The sequence below is a fragment of the Mirounga angustirostris genome, unplaced genomic scaffold (assembly GCF_029215605.1).
Source record: "Mirounga angustirostris isolate CCGP_5_RB_7025 unplaced genomic scaffold, mMirAng1.0.hap1 SCAF_9, whole genome shotgun sequence".
NCBI lineage: Eukaryota > Metazoa > Chordata > Mammalia > Carnivora > Phocidae > Mirounga > Mirounga angustirostris.
Window position 1 is genome coordinate 31,235,230 of NW_026991717.1, and position 16,135 is coordinate 31,251,364.

The 16,135-nt window shown below is 45.6% G+C and overlaps 1 protein-coding gene across 8 annotated transcripts in view; it reads left to right on the forward strand.

The window, feature by feature from the left end:
- The window catches only part of HMG20A (high mobility group 20A), a 108,115-nt gene that overhangs the window by 72,898 nt on the left and 19,082 nt on the right, over positions 1-16,135 (forward strand). For 3 of the 8 annotated variants that reach the window (XM_064570122.1, XM_064570120.1, XM_045899634.3), the window contains one exon: positions 1,961-4,382. The exons of 1 other annotated variant lie outside the window; for it this stretch is intronic. Coding sequence is in view for 2 of the 7 variants with exons in the window: in XM_054513420.2 (XP_054369395.1) it covers positions 14,059-14,912 (854 nt within the window). In the remaining 5 variants the exon portion in view is untranslated. Of the gene's footprint in view, positions 1-1,960; positions 4,383-8,896; positions 14,913-16,135 lie in introns of those variants that run through there. 4 more of the 8 variants (XM_054513420.2, XM_054513421.2, XM_064570119.1 and 1 more) reach the window with 3 other exon arrangements.

Below are 16,135 nucleotides of genomic sequence, written 5' to 3' on the forward strand. Positions count from 1 at the left end.
GCAGGTACATGAGCACACTCATATACATATTCATATTCTAGCATGGTTTGGACCTTGAGCAAAATGTATAAGAATAAATAAAACTCATGGTTCTTTGTCTAATGAGGCAACATCTGCTAGCAGAGACAAAAGCAGTAGTCTCTCCTCGGCCATGCCATTGGATGGTAACCCTGCAAGACAATTGATTATACTTTAGCCTCAGCTGTGTTCTGATGGGGGAAGGATTACCATCCTTCTAGCGGGTAGCCAGATGGAACAGACTGCACTTCTAAGAGATGGCTGGACTCCCTTAAAGAATGGCATTACCGCTGCTGTTTATGAAGGGAACAGCTTGTAAATCTAGGCCTGGGATTTTCAGAGTCTCATCATCCTTCTCATTTTCACACGGTGTTTTCAATTAGCACTGTTGTAGGCTTGAAAAGAGAGAGCCCGGAGAAACTGTGGAAGATTGGGAAAGAACACAGTAATTGATAACATGGTGTCTCCTCACGTAGGTATAGGGCAGTTATTGCAAGTTTTGAGTCAAAAGTGGTTTTCTATTTTGAGCATTTTGCCAGTAAGACTCTCCTAAAGCTATGCCTATCTCAGGATATAAACTGTAGTATCGGCTTTCAGAGGTGTCATTGAAAGCCTAGAATGTTACCATTATCCTTGATTTGAACCTATATTTTGCTCTTGAAAAAAGCAATACCTGAAATGTGAACCGTTTTTATTACTACAGATTCTTATAATCTAGTCACGCAAATATAACTAAGAGTAGATAGTTCCCCACACCCCTCGAAACTGTCAAATGAAACAATTATTAAGACTGTGATTAATACTAGCTTGGCCTCATTATACAAATATGTACAGACAGATAGGCCTGATGTCCCCAGCATTCGTGGTGCAATTAATTACTCTGATGTGAGCTTGGCAAAGGTTTCCATCCACTGTCAGGAGCCAGTGAGTGAAGGGAAGCCAGTGTCCTACAGTTTTAGGAACATATTAGAGCTGGAAGGGACCTTTAGAAATCCCAACATTTTACATAGGAAGAAACTGGGTCCCAGAGAGGTGAAATTTCTTGCCTGAGTATCTAAGTAGATGAGTGCAGAATCCAAGACTAAAACGCGTATACCTAAAATCTGGTTCAGTGGGGTTTCTAAAACATTGCTATAAGGAGTTGGGGCAGGTGTAAGGGGAAAGCACTAAAAAAACCTTGGAATGTGAGCATTAAGATAAATAGGAAGCAAATAGAAGAACTTACAATCCAATAATTATAATGTTACAAAATTTTGGTTGGCCCATTTAAAAATCATTTTTATGGACGTACAGTGAAAGACTTGCCCCAGCTGCCACCTTTCTCTGTGACTAACTGGTACTTAGGAAAAAAGTAGGGCTGGGAGGAAACCGTGGGGGCAATTTCACATTGAGAGGTGACCATGTCACATAAACTGTCAAAATCCATGTTACTTGATTTCAGTTTAACCAAATGAAAAATATTCGGCTCTTTGAGGAATTGAAAAAAAAAAAAAAAAACCTTTTCTTATGCAATTACTTTTTTAGCAATGTAAGAAAATATATTGATCCTGTGCACACAATACATTTCTATATACATGCCAAGATTTTTAGATTTATGCTTGAAGAAAATTGGTTTTGATTGATTATACATTCTTTGGGCTAAAATGGAGTACTAATTTTCTATCATCAGATTTGGCCCTGATAGTTGCTTTTCTGTGTTGGGCTGACGATTTTCCTACCTCCCCATTGTTGCTGAACTGGAGCTGGGCCATGTTTCATTGAAATGTTATCTAAAACATCTCAGTGAGCTTGTCTGCTTGCAGCTTTATGAGCTCTTTTGTTTATGCACACCCTGCTCCTCACCTCAACCCTACCAGAAATAGAACAGAGAGAGCCCTAACATTTCTGATCAGTGCTTACCTTTTTGGTATCTTCATTGTTTTTCTCCCTCCCAATCCTACAGGTCTTAGAGCTCCATGATGTTCTGTAAGTGGTTTTACTTGTGAGGAATGAGAAGCCATCCATGGAAATTTGAACTGAGTGGAGGCAGAGAGGGGGTACAAATTGCTGTGCTTGGGAAAGCACTGTCAGTTAGGAGTTCAATGCCTTCACCCCGGGAAGCATGAGAGAGCAGCTAGAGGAACGTGGATATGCACTTCCTGTGGAACCGTCCTTGTGCAGCTTTGAAAGCGTACAGCCACTCTCCCGGGTCTTCGGTTTCCTGTCATCTGCATTTCTTTCTGATAAAGTGGGTCTGCATAGATTCTGCCCACCAGCTGCCCTGACCGCTCCTGCAGCAGAAGGGAAGCCTTCTCATTGCTCCACTTCACACAGGACCCTTTTCCCAGTGGTTCTGGCTTTCTTACCTAGCTGTCACTTTTTTTTTAATACCTTTGGGGGTGAGTTTTTATTTCCTTCAGCCCCTCCCAAGTTCAACATCTCTATTTTCTGACCTCTGGGGTCTGTTGCTCAGCAGGGCTCTGAAGGAGAGCCTCTCTCATTGGACGGGCCCAGGCTTCTCCCATCATTGTCCTGCTGTGACTCCAAAGAAAGGAGCTTCTTGTCGACAGTGCCCTGTGGAGCGAGGCTGTGTTTCCAACCCCACACGGTGCTCAGTGGGTGCCAGCCCTCACCGAGGCTTTGTGATTGCTGCCCTGACGAAGAATGCTCTTTCCTTCCTCCTTGCTACTGCCTGCTGTTTCCTAAGCATTGCTCCTGCACAGACACCGTGTCCCAGCCCCAGCAAGGCTCTCTGTTCCCATCTGTTGGCGATGTCTTGTGGAGCATTTTTGCTAAGGAAAAGGTCATTGGCAAACAGGAGAGAACGGGAAAAGTAGTTTCTCATTTGGCATTGAAAAAAAAAAAAGAACCCCAAAGTTTATCATGAGTGAGAACTGAGGGAATCCCTGTCTGCTTTAGGTATACTGATGCAAGGATAGGGACAGGTAGAACTGTTCAAAAGCGTCTCTTGAGCTGACAAGCAAGGGCACAGAGGAATTCGTCTTCTCTCTGCAGCCACAACTGCAAATCGACGGCAAAAGGACAGGCTTCCCTTCCTTTTCCCCTTAGGAAGTGATTTTTTTTCTTTTAACACCAAAAGGGAAGAGAGGTTTCTGATTCTCACCTCAGGGTTTTGTTGTGTTTTGTTTTGATGCTCTAGAGCACAAGGCTGACAGTTGCAGCTGAGATCTTTGGAACCAAAGTGGGGCATGCTGAGCCCATTGTCTAGGCACCACGCCACTGAAGCAGGTGGAAGTGTGTCCCCCTCACAATCTGCTCATGAGCCAGGGTACAAGCCAGAAACCCCCTGTCGTGTTGCTGCACCATCCTGTCTTCTCAGCATCTCCTTACCTGATTTCTTTATTAGCCCAAAGGAAATAAAATAATAACAAAAACAACCTTTTTAAAAAATGTTATGTGAGCACACGTCAAATTTCCATGCACTGAAGCCCACACACCACTGCTTGGCAACTTCTTAGAATAAGAGCCCATCATTATCTGTCACCATAAGCCTAGCCTGCTTTGTTCTGTATTTTCCTATTTTCCTGCCCTCACCTGCTGTTCCTGTCACTTCCCTCAGCCTCCTTGCCTGCTCGGTCCAAGCTAGAACACCCTGTGTGTGGCAGAAGGACAGCCAAGCCAGTTCTGGAAGTTTGTATCTGCCTTCTGCCAGACACTTGGTCTCCTTTTTCTTTCCTCCTGATACTTCTGTTTCTCCTTTGTGTCAGTTTTGTGCCCCTTTGTTAGCAGCACTGTTGAGCAGGAAAGGCTGTAACTTGGTCCGAAGATTATCATTCTCCAGACTCTAGCTAGGACATCTGACATTGACTTGAAACATTTACATATTCAGGAATGCCCCAGATCTTGCAAGAGCCTACACTCTGAAACCATTTTCACAAACCATGCAGCCTGCTTTTGAAATACTGCCTCTCCCAGTAACTACACACCTGACTCTGGTGGCTGGGATTCAGCTGTCACAAAACCGTCAGATTCTGTAAAGCAGGTCTGCGTCGCTCAACCAGGAGGTGGTAAGTGAGGTTACAGGCTGACGTGGCACCTGATTCATGTTTCCCAATAAACCTGTAGATATTCCTGCACACTTACAGGTTCTTCTCAAGAAATAACTTGTTGCCTATTCAGTGTTACAGATCTCTTTTTTTCTTTCATTAAAACACAAGGAGCAGCTGAGGAAAGTAAGACAAAGTGTTTTATTTCTGACAACATTAAATTTTAGGGAAAAAATTGTGTACATGTGTTTGGAACTCTTGAAATGCCAAGTTTTCTGTACAAGTGTTTTTGTAATTAAACTTTTAGATTTTCTTTGTTTTTGAAGAAGTTGATATGCTTGCTTGACACTTGCCTCATTAAAACTTTTCTATGTTGAATCCACCTCATTCAATTTTCCCTGCATTGTAATGAAAAAAAGTCCTACCTCTGCCTTTTCATCTTAAAGACTTTGTCAACTCCACATTAATCATCAAGACTGTTATGCTTTTAAAACATTAACACATTCATTTTACTAATTGCTTATTCAAAATGTGTCTTAGCCTGTTTGAGAGTTCAACTCTTTTAATGTATGGTGTAACAACAGTGAGCTGTAATTCATTTTAATGTAGCAGTGGTATTCTGGAGGCAACATGGAAGAAGTCTGATGTTCTTCGTTTTGACAGAAGAGATCAGTTGTCCTTAGATGCTTGCTTTTAAAAATAACCACTACTTAACCAATCAGAATCTTTTTTTTTAATATTTATTTATTTGACAGAGGGAGACACAGCGAGAGAGGGAACACAAGCAGGGGGAGTGGGAGAGGCAGAAGCAGACTCCCCACTGAGCAGGGAGCCCGATGCGGGGCTCTATCCCAGGACCCTGGGATCGTGACCTGAGCCAAAAGCAGATGCTTAATGACTGAGCCACCCAGGCGGCCCCAATCAAAATCATTTTTAAAGGAAATCTGTCACCTATTTCCACCATGCTTTTAAAATCCTAGGGGCGAGAGAGAACCTGGCTTTCAAAGCCTGCTGCTCTCCAAGTAGCCAGTGGTGTTGCGTTGGCAAGACTTGCTTTGCTCCAGCTCCAGTTTCCTCTTCTGACAGAACACATGCCTCGCAGCTCTCTTACACTGTTGTTAGAAAGCTTTAGGGAACAGAACTGACCATGCTTTGGAGGACACAAAGACTTGGTTACATGAGTGCCGAGAATTATTTATTGAGCCAACTTAGTTAAGATGGGCCTTGACTGTACGCTTAACAGAAACCCAAATCAGCAAAAACTTGAACAAGAAGTGTGTCTCTGTCATGGAAAAGTATTCCAAAGGTTGGCAGTCCAAGACCAGTATAATGGCTCCTGTCTGCACCACAACATGGCTCCTTTCTCAGGGTCACCTCATGGTCCAAAATAGCCACTTGACCATCAGCCATCCTTTGAAATTCCAGGCAGCATGAAGAAGAAAAGAGGGCGAGGACAAAATGGGCAAACCCAGCTGAGTCAGCACCCTTTAAAGAGTCTTCCTGGAAATCACACTCAACATTTCCAGAACTCAGTCACGTGACAGCAGCTCACTATAAAGGAGGTCAAGAAATGTCACCTTTCCTTGGACGTTACTTCCCCCAATGATATAGGAGTTACAGTCATTGAAGAAGGGGAAAATGAATACAGAGTAAGCAACTAACAGTTACATGTTACTCCGTGCATGCACCAAAGCCAGCCCTGCTATATCAGTGAGCAGGGTGCATTATATTGCCTTTGCCTCTTGGCCATCCGAGAATTGGTCCTATACTTCCTTGGGACCCCACCCCCAACCCCGCCGCCAAACAGCGAAAAAGCCGAGAACTAGCTTCAGTCTGAGTTTGCCTTTCCTGTTGCCACTTTAGCTTGTACCAAACCCCTCAACAGCTGGTGGCCAGTCCTGTTTGGTAAAAGTCAACATAAACAGGTGGTATTATTTCCCCCAGTTGTTTGTTCCCTTTCTCTAACTGCTCAGCATCTGCTGGATTAAAACAACACCAGGATAAACTTTCCCTGAGGGTGGGGGAATTGAAGCATTGCTTGGAGGAAAAGCTCATAGCTACTTCCTGCCTTCCAAAAGAATTTCCTGCCTTGCAACTGAGAGTTCGCAGTCAAGGGCTTTTCCTTTGTTTCATTTATTTGCCTTTTGACACATACCCTGCACTCAGAATATCTATAGAAATAAACACTAGCTCATGAGCCAACTCTGGACTGAGAGAGCAGGTAAAATGTCAATGTCCATACATCCCCTAATCCAGAAACCATTTCAGTGTAGTTTTCATGGGAACGTGTGTCTACAGGGGGAAACTGCATAAAAAGTTCTAACATGGGGCACCTTGTATTAAGAGCTTTGATACAGCTAAATAATTTTTGGAGAGTGAAAGAATGGCTTGAATCTCACCTGACAGATGATTTTTCCATAATTGCAGGAGGGTTGGCAATGGGGAGTAGATCTGAGCCTTGAGGGATCTGCATCTTAACTAATAAAACCCTTATCTGAAACATAAATATAAAAGTCTAGCTGATAACCATCAGAGTTTTTCTAGTAGAGGTTGAGATAGCTAGAAAGTAAGAGTAGTTGGATTAATTGTAACTTAGATGAATGGCTTTCAAAGTGTGCTTTTGACTTATTAATAGGCCATTAAATCAAGTCAGTCAAAAACATTTTTACAAATAAAATGAACAGAGGGGCGCCTGGGTGGTGCAGTCGGTTAAGCGTCCGACTCTTGATACCAGGTCGGGTCTCAATCTCAGGGTTATGAGTTCAAGCCCTGCATTGGGCTCCAAGCTGCACTGGGTGTGGAGCCCACTTAAAAATTAATTAATTAAAATGAAGAGAAACTGTCAATACATATAGTAAGGGTAAGTATTATTTTGCAAAACTTTTTTCCCCACTTTAGTTCATACACATGTGCTAGGTTAGAATGTAAAATATGTTTCTTACCAAGGGGTCAAAATAAAGACGGTCCATGACGTTTCACTACCTCTGAAATTGGATGGAATCGCTGAGTTCCAGTTTGCTGGGGTCTGCAGTTTTCTACTGCGTGACCTTAGGCAAGTTGCTTAATCTAGTCAGTTTTCTTATCTGTTACACAGGGATATTTATAGTTTCAATTGTGTAGAGTTTTATATGGATTAAATTAGCTAATCCGTGTAAAACATTTAGTACCTATCACAGAATAGACACCTAAATGTTAACTATTATAATTTGTGAAAGATTCAAGGGAAATGAGAACAATTAGACATACCATAGGCCAAGCACTCTCCTCTGCTTTTTATATAAATTATGTCATTTAATTCTAACCACAACGTTATAGAGTAGGACTACTGTACCCACTTTACAGGTAAGCCAATTAAGACTCAAAGATGATAAGCAATTTGCCCCTGGGAAGAGACAAAGAATGGATTTATACCCAGATAGTTCTGCCTCCGCATTCCTCTGTACCCAGACTGTCTTAGAGCTATTTAATGAGACTGACCTGAGTTCAGAGCAGTGGTGTAGTATGGTGGATGTGAGAACCAGAATTAGAACTACTCATCCAACAATATTTGCTGAATGTCTTTCTTTTGTCAGGAGATACTCTAGATCCCTGTCCCCATGGAGTTTATATCCTGCTAGGGGAAAAGAGACTATAAACAGCCTAACAAACTCTCCTCAGCTAGTTGCCAAAACAAGATGAATTGCTACAAAATAACTAAGATAGAGGAGAGGCTTCTCTGAAAAAGTAATGTTTAAAGACAGACCAGGCTGATTCCAAGGAGCCCGGCCTGTGAGGACTTAGGGAATAGAACGGCCAAAATCCTGAGGCAGGGATGAGCTGTGGAATTTCAAGGAAGAGAAAAACCCATAAGGCTGGAACAGAATACAAGAGAGGCGGAGTGGCTTTGAAGTTGCCAGGTAGGCAATACGAGATCAAGATCGTGTAGAGCCTTGTAAGGTGTGGTAAAGAGTTTAAATTGTATTGTAAGTGGTGTGTGAAGAGAGCTCTACACAAGTATGCAGCAAGATCTGATTCATATTGCTCAGGCATCACTCTGGCTGCCGTGTCCTGAACTAGGGAGGCAAGAGCAGAATCAGGCCAGATAGAAGACTGGCACAGGGGGCGCCTGGTGGCGCAGTCGGTTAAGTGTCTGACTCTTGGTTTTGGCTCAGGTCATGATCTCAGGGTCGTGAGATCGAGCTCCACATTGGGCTCTGCGCTCAGCACAGTCTGAGACTCTCCCTCTGTCCCTCCCACTGCACATGCTCACTTGCTTGCTCTCTCTCTCTCTCTCAAAAGAAATAAATCTTTAAAAAGAAGAAGAAAATTGGCACCGGAGTCCAAGGCAGAAGTGGCCTGGAGTGGTGGCAGTGCGGACAGAAAAGAGCAGACAATTTCAGGATATATTTTCAAAGTGTAATGGACAGAAGTTGTGAAGAGAATGTGGAGAATGAAAGAAAAGAATTAGGAATAACTCCCTAAGAGGGGTGCCTGGGTGGCTCAGTCAGCTGAATATCAGACTCCTGATTTTGGCTCAGGTCATGATCTCAGAGTCCTGGGATCGAGCCTAGATTTTTTTGGCTTGAGCAACTGGGTAGTGCCATTACCTGAGATGGAATAGGCCTAAGGATGGAACATCATGGAGGAAAAAGTAAAAGTTCTGTGTGGGACTTGCTAAATCTGAGAGTCAACCAGCAGATTAGTCCCTGGGCAAGACACTTAGATCTCTCTGCTATCCACTAAATGTTTCCTTTCAGCTCTTCAGTCTGTGGTTCTGTGAGAGTCTAATTTCAGGTCAGTGTTTGCTAACATTGCTTCTAGCCTCAGTACATGCACGCACATGAAGATCCAGCTACTCAAGCTGTTTGTTGAACTATGAAATTAAGGAATGGTCTCTTTTTTAATTCTTCAAGCTCCTTAGGAAAAGAATTTTTCAATATCATACCATAACCTGATGGCTAGAAAATCCTGGGGCAAGTAATGGAAAGCATCTGCTTGAAGGAGACTGGCCAGTATGTTTGGCGTCATTCAAAGAAGGGTAATGGGAGAAGACATCAGTGATACAGCCAAAAGGTTTATGGAATCAGCAAATGAGTTCCTGCCAGGGGTGCTTTTGCTATCTTCAAGGATAGACATTAACTCAAGGCAGCTGGGTCCAGGCACTGGAATGTAAGGTAATAATCTGTTTTCCTTGGGGCTGCTGTATTTTTTTTTTAATTTGGGTTTTTGTGTTTTTTTAAGATTTTATTTTTAAGTAATCTCTACACCCAACATGGGACTCAAACTCACGACCCGGAGATCAAGAGCCTCACTCTCCACTCCAGCCAGCCAGGTGCCCTCGGGGCTGCTGTATTTTTTAAGTGGACTTACACTTATCAAAAGAAGTTCTTGTTTTTGAGGACAAACTAGTTTGTCATTATGGATTTTAGTCACCTCTCAGGAGAATGAATATTTTAGATATAGTCATTCATTCAAATATTTTCCAAATACATACTATGTGTTTGGGGTATAAAGCTGAGGACATCTGTCTCCTCAAGAAGTTCACAATATAACAAAGAATAAACATGAAAGCTGACTTCAGTAGGATCTGATAAATTATCAAATGGCTGTAAGCAAACTGTTCTGGAAAACACAAAGGTTGTACTTGGGGGAGGTCAAAAAAGAGCTTTACCAAGATAACAGTTTGAGCTAGGCCTTAAAGTACAGTTGACCTCTGAACAACATGGCTTTGAACTACATGGATGTTTTTCAATAAATACAGTATAGTACTGTAAATGTATTGTAACATACAGCATATAATATATATAACATACAAAATATGTGTCCATTGACTATGTTATTGCTAAGACTTCCAGGTGACAGCAGGCTATTAGTAAAACTGTTTTGGGGAGATCACAGTTCTGTGTGGATTTTCGACTACACAGGGGCTTGATACCCCTAGCCCCTGGCATTGTTCAAGGGTCAACTGTAGTTCTTTAAGAGAAGCTAAAAGTAGAACTGGCGATATGAGTGCATTTTTGCTGTACTCAAGTAATTCCTAGAACACAGGAATCCAGGGTATTGATAAAAAATATATAGTAAGATTTTTTTGAAAATGGATTATAAATGGGCCTTGAATGCCATACTAAGGGACTTAGCTTTTATTTGCCCAGGGCAAGACATCAAGGCTGTTTTTGCAAGGCAGTGATGGGAGATGAAGAAAAACTAGACCAGAAGTTCTTAACACGTTTTCTGCCATGAACCCATTTTTGCAATCTTATGAAGCCCCTGGACGCTTCTCAGAATAATGTTTTTAGGTGCATAAAATAAAACGTAGGATTACAAAGGACACCAACTATATCAAAATACAGCTATCAGAATATTAAAAATGAGTTACACAGGAATACTTGTGTTTCTTAAAGGATTAAATAACATAATCTAGCAGCAGCTCTAATAACTACCATAATTTTAAAGTAGTAATGATCATAAAAGGTATTTCAACATCTGCAACAGCTGTTACGTGGTAAAATACCTGTGTTTCTGCTGGTGGCAAGGTCACAGGGCCTGCCAATACTACTGGGCTCCGTTGCCAACATTTAAAATCCAAAAAAAGTGCAAAATTTCAGTTAGAGGTTTATGAAAATCAAGAAGCAACTTTTTTCCCCTGTTCATGTTTGCAATTCTTAGTCCTTGCTGGACTCCTGAATTCAAAGCAGTGTAGAGAGAGACTGGTTAGCAGGCTGTTAAAATAGGCAGGACACGAAGCAAGAAGAACCTGTAGTGGGGGTGGCAAAGGAGCAGGTTGGAGAGACATCTGGGAATTTGACTTGGTTTCCCCCAACCCTCAGTGAGGGACTCCTCAGGGAGGAATTTGGGGGTAACACACGGTCTGGCCAGACAGGCTCAGGAAGTAAAGTAGCATAAACCCTCGCATCAACTGTCCACGTTGCCGTAGAGTTTCATTCACAGGGTCAACTAGTATTTATTCCCTTCTGTGGCTGGTACAAGGAATGCAGCCGAACAGACCTGGTTCTTGCTTTCATGGAGCTTGCTGTCTCGTGGAGGAAACATGATTAAGCAAAGCTAAGTCGATAGGCTATCACCGTTGGGCTCAAAAGCAGGAAGAGAGTGGTGGTTCTGCAGAGACTGCTGGCAGGGAGTAGGACCTATTTTAGACTGTGGGGTCAGGGAAGACCTCTCCAAGGAAGTGACTGTTAAGATGAGATCAGAACAACGAGTAGGACTTAGGTTAAGGAGTCAGGAAAAGAGCATGAAGCCCAGCCTCTGTCGGTGCTGTAGAGGGGCTAAATGAAAATCAGGGGAGGTAAGCAGAGGAAGCTTGGGGAAGGGTGGCAAAAGGCAGACAGGAGTTAGACCACAGAAGGTCTTTCAGCCATCCTAAGGACTTTGAGTATTGAGTGCAAGGGGACACCACTGAAGATACCAAAGAGGGAAGTGATAGAATCCAGTTTGTGGTTTTCAGAAATTCTTCCGGCTGCTCTGGGAAGAGTGGGTTGTAGGGAGCAAAGCATTGAAATAGGGAGGGAAGGTTTGGCTGTGGCTGAACCCCAGGAGAGATGCTGGTGGAGGCCGGAAGGAGAATGCAGGGGAGGAGAGGATGCAGCAAAGCTCCGTGGGCGGCAGAAGGAACAAGATGAGTGACAGCTAGAGGTAGGAAGGTGGGAGGAGAGAGGGCAGCTGTGCACAAATCTCAGCTTCAAACAGATCCATAGAGGCGCCATTTGTTGGGATGGAAAGTCTAGAAGAGGAGCAGACGGGGCAGGCAGGAGTGTCTACAAATCAGAGATCTCTGTGGGCACGTTCATTTGAGATGCAGGAGGGCAGGTGTTAAATAAGCATCTATATAGCAACAATTCTAAAGCTTAAAGATAGGTCTGGACTCGGGGTGACATTTATGAAAGACCCCTAAGGAGGCGCTCAGTGTCGGCCCCTTCCCCTCAGATCCTGGCACGGAGCTACAGGCACAAAGACCCTGCCAACTTCTACCATCCCCACTAAAGATTTCACTCTTTGATCCTTGGCCCTGCCGTCAACTTTGACTATTTCTTTGTTCTGCCCTTGATACCAAAACAGCATCTGGACCCTGGTGCAACTTTCCGGTCGGCTTAAATCAGGCAGTATCCCTAAAGGTGTTCAGAGCATTTAACTTGCAGAGCTTTCTGGAGTGGGATTTCTGCAGGGGGAGATTTGCATCTATAAAGATGCTAAACAGCCTTGTGCCTTCCAGTGAAATGCTGTCTGTTTATCACGGACGATTTTATAGCAAATATAATTGGGATATTTACTGATTGTTTCTTAGAACTGGAAGAAAATAACAGGACAGACCAAGGGAATTGCGACGACTAAACATGCTAACGACACAGGGGAAAGGGCTATAAATTTTAGAAAACGAAATTGTGATCATGCAAAGAAGAGGTTTCACTGTAGCCTGAAGATCTGACCCATGGCTAAATGGGGCCAAGATTAATCATGTCTTGGTCTTATACATAAGCCGAAGGATCTTTTCTAAAGATCATGTCTATTAAAGCAGGGAAGACTTTTCTGCAGGTAATACCATAATGAGCTGCAGGCATTTAATGAGAGACAAGTGCTATTGTTAAAGGGGTAACCTTCAGCATCTAATCTGGAAACGAAGTGGGCTTGCTTGCTCTGCAAAATGAGGCCCCAGTTCAGTCCACGAGATGAAGAGGACACTCACATTTCTAGATGCTCCGGTGCAGGCAAAACTGAAATCTTTTGGGTGAGGGAGAAAGGTGTTTGTTTTTGTTTTTATCACTAGGAAAGGACTTTACATGTTAGGAGTAAGGCCCTGACTCCAGGCTGCAGGCCTAGAGGCTTCTAAAGGCAGTCAAATAAAAACAGCATTCAGGAAAAAGACAGCCTAAGGAGCTTGACATTTTTCCCAAAAACCTCCGAGGAATAGAGAGCGTTCTGAGGAGAGGAGCCTTGGCTTCCATCTCTGTCCCCGTGGCTGTCTCCGGCAAGGGGGACTGCTTGGCAAAAAAAAATCACCAGTGTGACACCAGAAAAAGTGCCATCTCACCCTGTCCCTTGGTCTCCAGCCCCCAGAAGTCTCTCGTCCAAGGATTTATGTTGTGTCAGCTCTCACTTCGATATGCACTAGAAAGTGCCAGGATGCAAGCCTGACCCTCCTTCCCCCAAACAGTTATGCGGACAGGATGCTGCCTCCCGTCCTGGCCCCCGCTGCACCATCCTGCCCCACTTGCTGCTTCTCACAGTCCCCGGAGACAGAAGGCAGTAAGTAGGGGCAGGAAGGGAGCTTGCACGGTCTCAGAGGCGGACACCCTCTAGATGCCTGAGCCCCAGCTGCTTTGCCATGGGCCTGCCTTTCTCGGTAGGAGCAAAGGGAACCTCCAGCTTCCCCCGAATGTCCCTTTCTTAAACCTGCAGCAGCACAAAACAAGCCAGTTCATTGTGTTCTTGGATATAAATATTGATTCTAGGTGGTGTTAACATTCTGTTCATAAAAGAATGTAACACATTTCTCCCACACCATATTAGACTGATGTGTTGTTTGGCCAAGAGAAGTACAGATTGCTGGCTTCTGCGGGGAAAATGTGGACATTTAAATGCATGCAGCTTGCGGACGTCTAGGGAGCATTCTGGGAATAGCAACCAGGTCCCTTCCTGGGTTCCGGCTCTGCCCTCCTCCGGTCAGTCTCTCCTCTCCCAGCTCCATTGTTGGCAAATGTCACTGGCATTTCTAATCGCTTGTCATTTGGGAAGATGCTTTCTTAGAATTAGATCTTGTTTCTCAAGGAAATGTGAGCAGTTGCTCTCTTCAGGAAGCCCACAGGGGCAAGGCCAAACATCTTTAGCTTTCTTCCCCTAGGGGAAATACCTGGGAGGTCCTGCTCTTCTGTTTTCTTTTCCCCCCTCCACGTGGGAGGGAAGGGCAAAGGCTTCAGACCAGAGGTGGTCCCTCCAAGCATTCCACCCAGGCTGAACCAAGCCCAAGACTCCAATGTGCTGGCTGCCTTGGCAAGGCGAATTCCCCACATTCCACCAGTGCTCTTGAGGGGGAAACTGAACTAATGAGAGAGTGGAATTCTTGATGTGTATGCTCGCTCACTCGGTGCCAGCACGTCTCACACGGACAGATCCTCGTCCAGCATTTCGTAAGAGTGGTAGAGCCCATTTCCAGATGTGTGGGAGAGTTGCCCAAGACGGAAGGCCGTCGGGAGAGCCGGCGCCCTCTGCTGTTCTGGCCGGGAAGCACCATGACGGTGGGGAGGGACCTGGGGGCTCAAGAAAGCTGGCAGCTCAGATCAAGCCCACAGCAGGCCCGCGCTACTCTGAGGAGGGCCTGCGGCTCCTTGCTAGTCAAACGTTGAGTCTGCAAGGAGCTGGCTTCCCTCCGTCTAGCTGGCTCTCTTTATGCTTCGTGGTTATGGACAAGCCAGAAATGAAGAAGATTTATAATAAAACCCCAGCCTCCCCCAGCATCCGCTGGTCCTGTTCCCGAGAAGGTGCAGAACAGTGGTGCTGCAGCTGCCCGCGAACCTGGCCAGCAGGCCCAGGCAAGGCGAGGCAAGGAGGGCAGCCTGCCCAGGGAGAGACCGCCCGCCCATCCGCGGCCCTCCGGCCACACCCTTGCCTAAGAATGCAGCTTCCAGAGGCCTTGCTGGCTCCGAAGGCTTCAGCCGAGGGGAGGTTGCCGCCGCCCCCACTCAGGCATACTGGCAGCCCCAAGGGGCCTCCAGAGCTGGCACAGCCGAGCGCCCAGCTCCGTTTACAAGCTGAGGCCGAGCTGCCGCCCCCTCTGCTCGCCGCCTGCCAAGACAGCAACACAGCAGTGGGTCCCCCGCTGGCTCCAGGGCCCAGCCTGCGGCGGCAGGGGAGACAGACGGAGGGAGAGGGAGAGAAGCAGAGAGCGGTGCTGGTTAAAGATGACGTGGATGTGTTCAGGTGGGAGCGTGGGGAGTCTGGCGGACCACAGCACTGCTTGGACGACCTTGCGGCTTTGCAAAACGGCACCAAACTGTCCGATTTTGGTTGGGGGGGCAAGGTTTTCAATTAACTTATTTCTTTTACTTACTAATTTCTCTATTTTTGGCAAACCGAGCTCCTCCCTGCTGGGAGAAGAAAAACCCACCCTGCCTAGCAAACCCCTAACAACAATGCCCTTCTCGCTCTGGGACCAATTTCCAGACTGCACAGCGGTCCTGACAAGGTCAACAAGCTGGAGCTGTAAGCAAAAGATCTTTATCTATGTGGGAAATAGGAAAATCATTTGACTGATAAAAGGAAATACGATAAATAGCATCTAAATTCCTGGCCGCATTCCCCCGGGGCCCCTCCTCTGCTGGAGAAAGTGCACGGGGCAGGGATACATGTGCTACTCCAGCATGTTTAAAAATAGCACACAGCATACAGCCCTTTCTTACCTTCCAGAAAGACTTCATTACTGGATCCTCAGCCCTGAGCCCGCAGAGCCGCTGCCGGCGCTTTCTTCTCCCCGTGCGGGGTTTTTCTTTGTTGAAGGCGTCCAGGCAGTGTGCGCGATACATTTCCCTCCCGGGCCATGTCCTGCTCGGCTCGTTTCACTCGTGGCCCATGGCCTGTCTGAAGCTCCGGGAAAGGCCATTGTATTTCATGGGGTGTTAATTCTGTTTATTCTCTGGGACTTGTGCGGTAATTTTGCACTCCCGCAAAACGAGCCACTTGAACCTGAAGCGGGGCCTCCCGCCACCCCCAGTGGGGTCCAGGCCCCAGGCCCCTCTAGCCCTCGCAACCAGCCCTCCTCCAGCTCAGGTGGCCAAAGAAAGCCTGGCTGTGGTTGGAGCAGGGAGACCCGGGCTCTCTTGCTGGCGCTGCTGGGACGGGGGGCGGGTCTCTTCATCCCTTGGAGACTCGGTTTTCTCAGCTGTAAAATGGGGATTTAACTGGGCCCTACCTACCTTGGAAGGCCGTTGCCGTACACCATGACATCGTGCAAAAACATTCGGGTGGGTTCTCCGAAGACCTCGATGCTGTGACTCCCAACCCGGCCACTTCTATATCCGCTTGAAAGCCGGGTGACGTCTCCCGACCCTCTCTCCACTAGAACTGGGGCGGGGGAGATTCTGTACTGACCGTGAAGTCCACGGATAAGGCTGTGTCTTCACCATGCTGCTGGGATGTTCTAAATC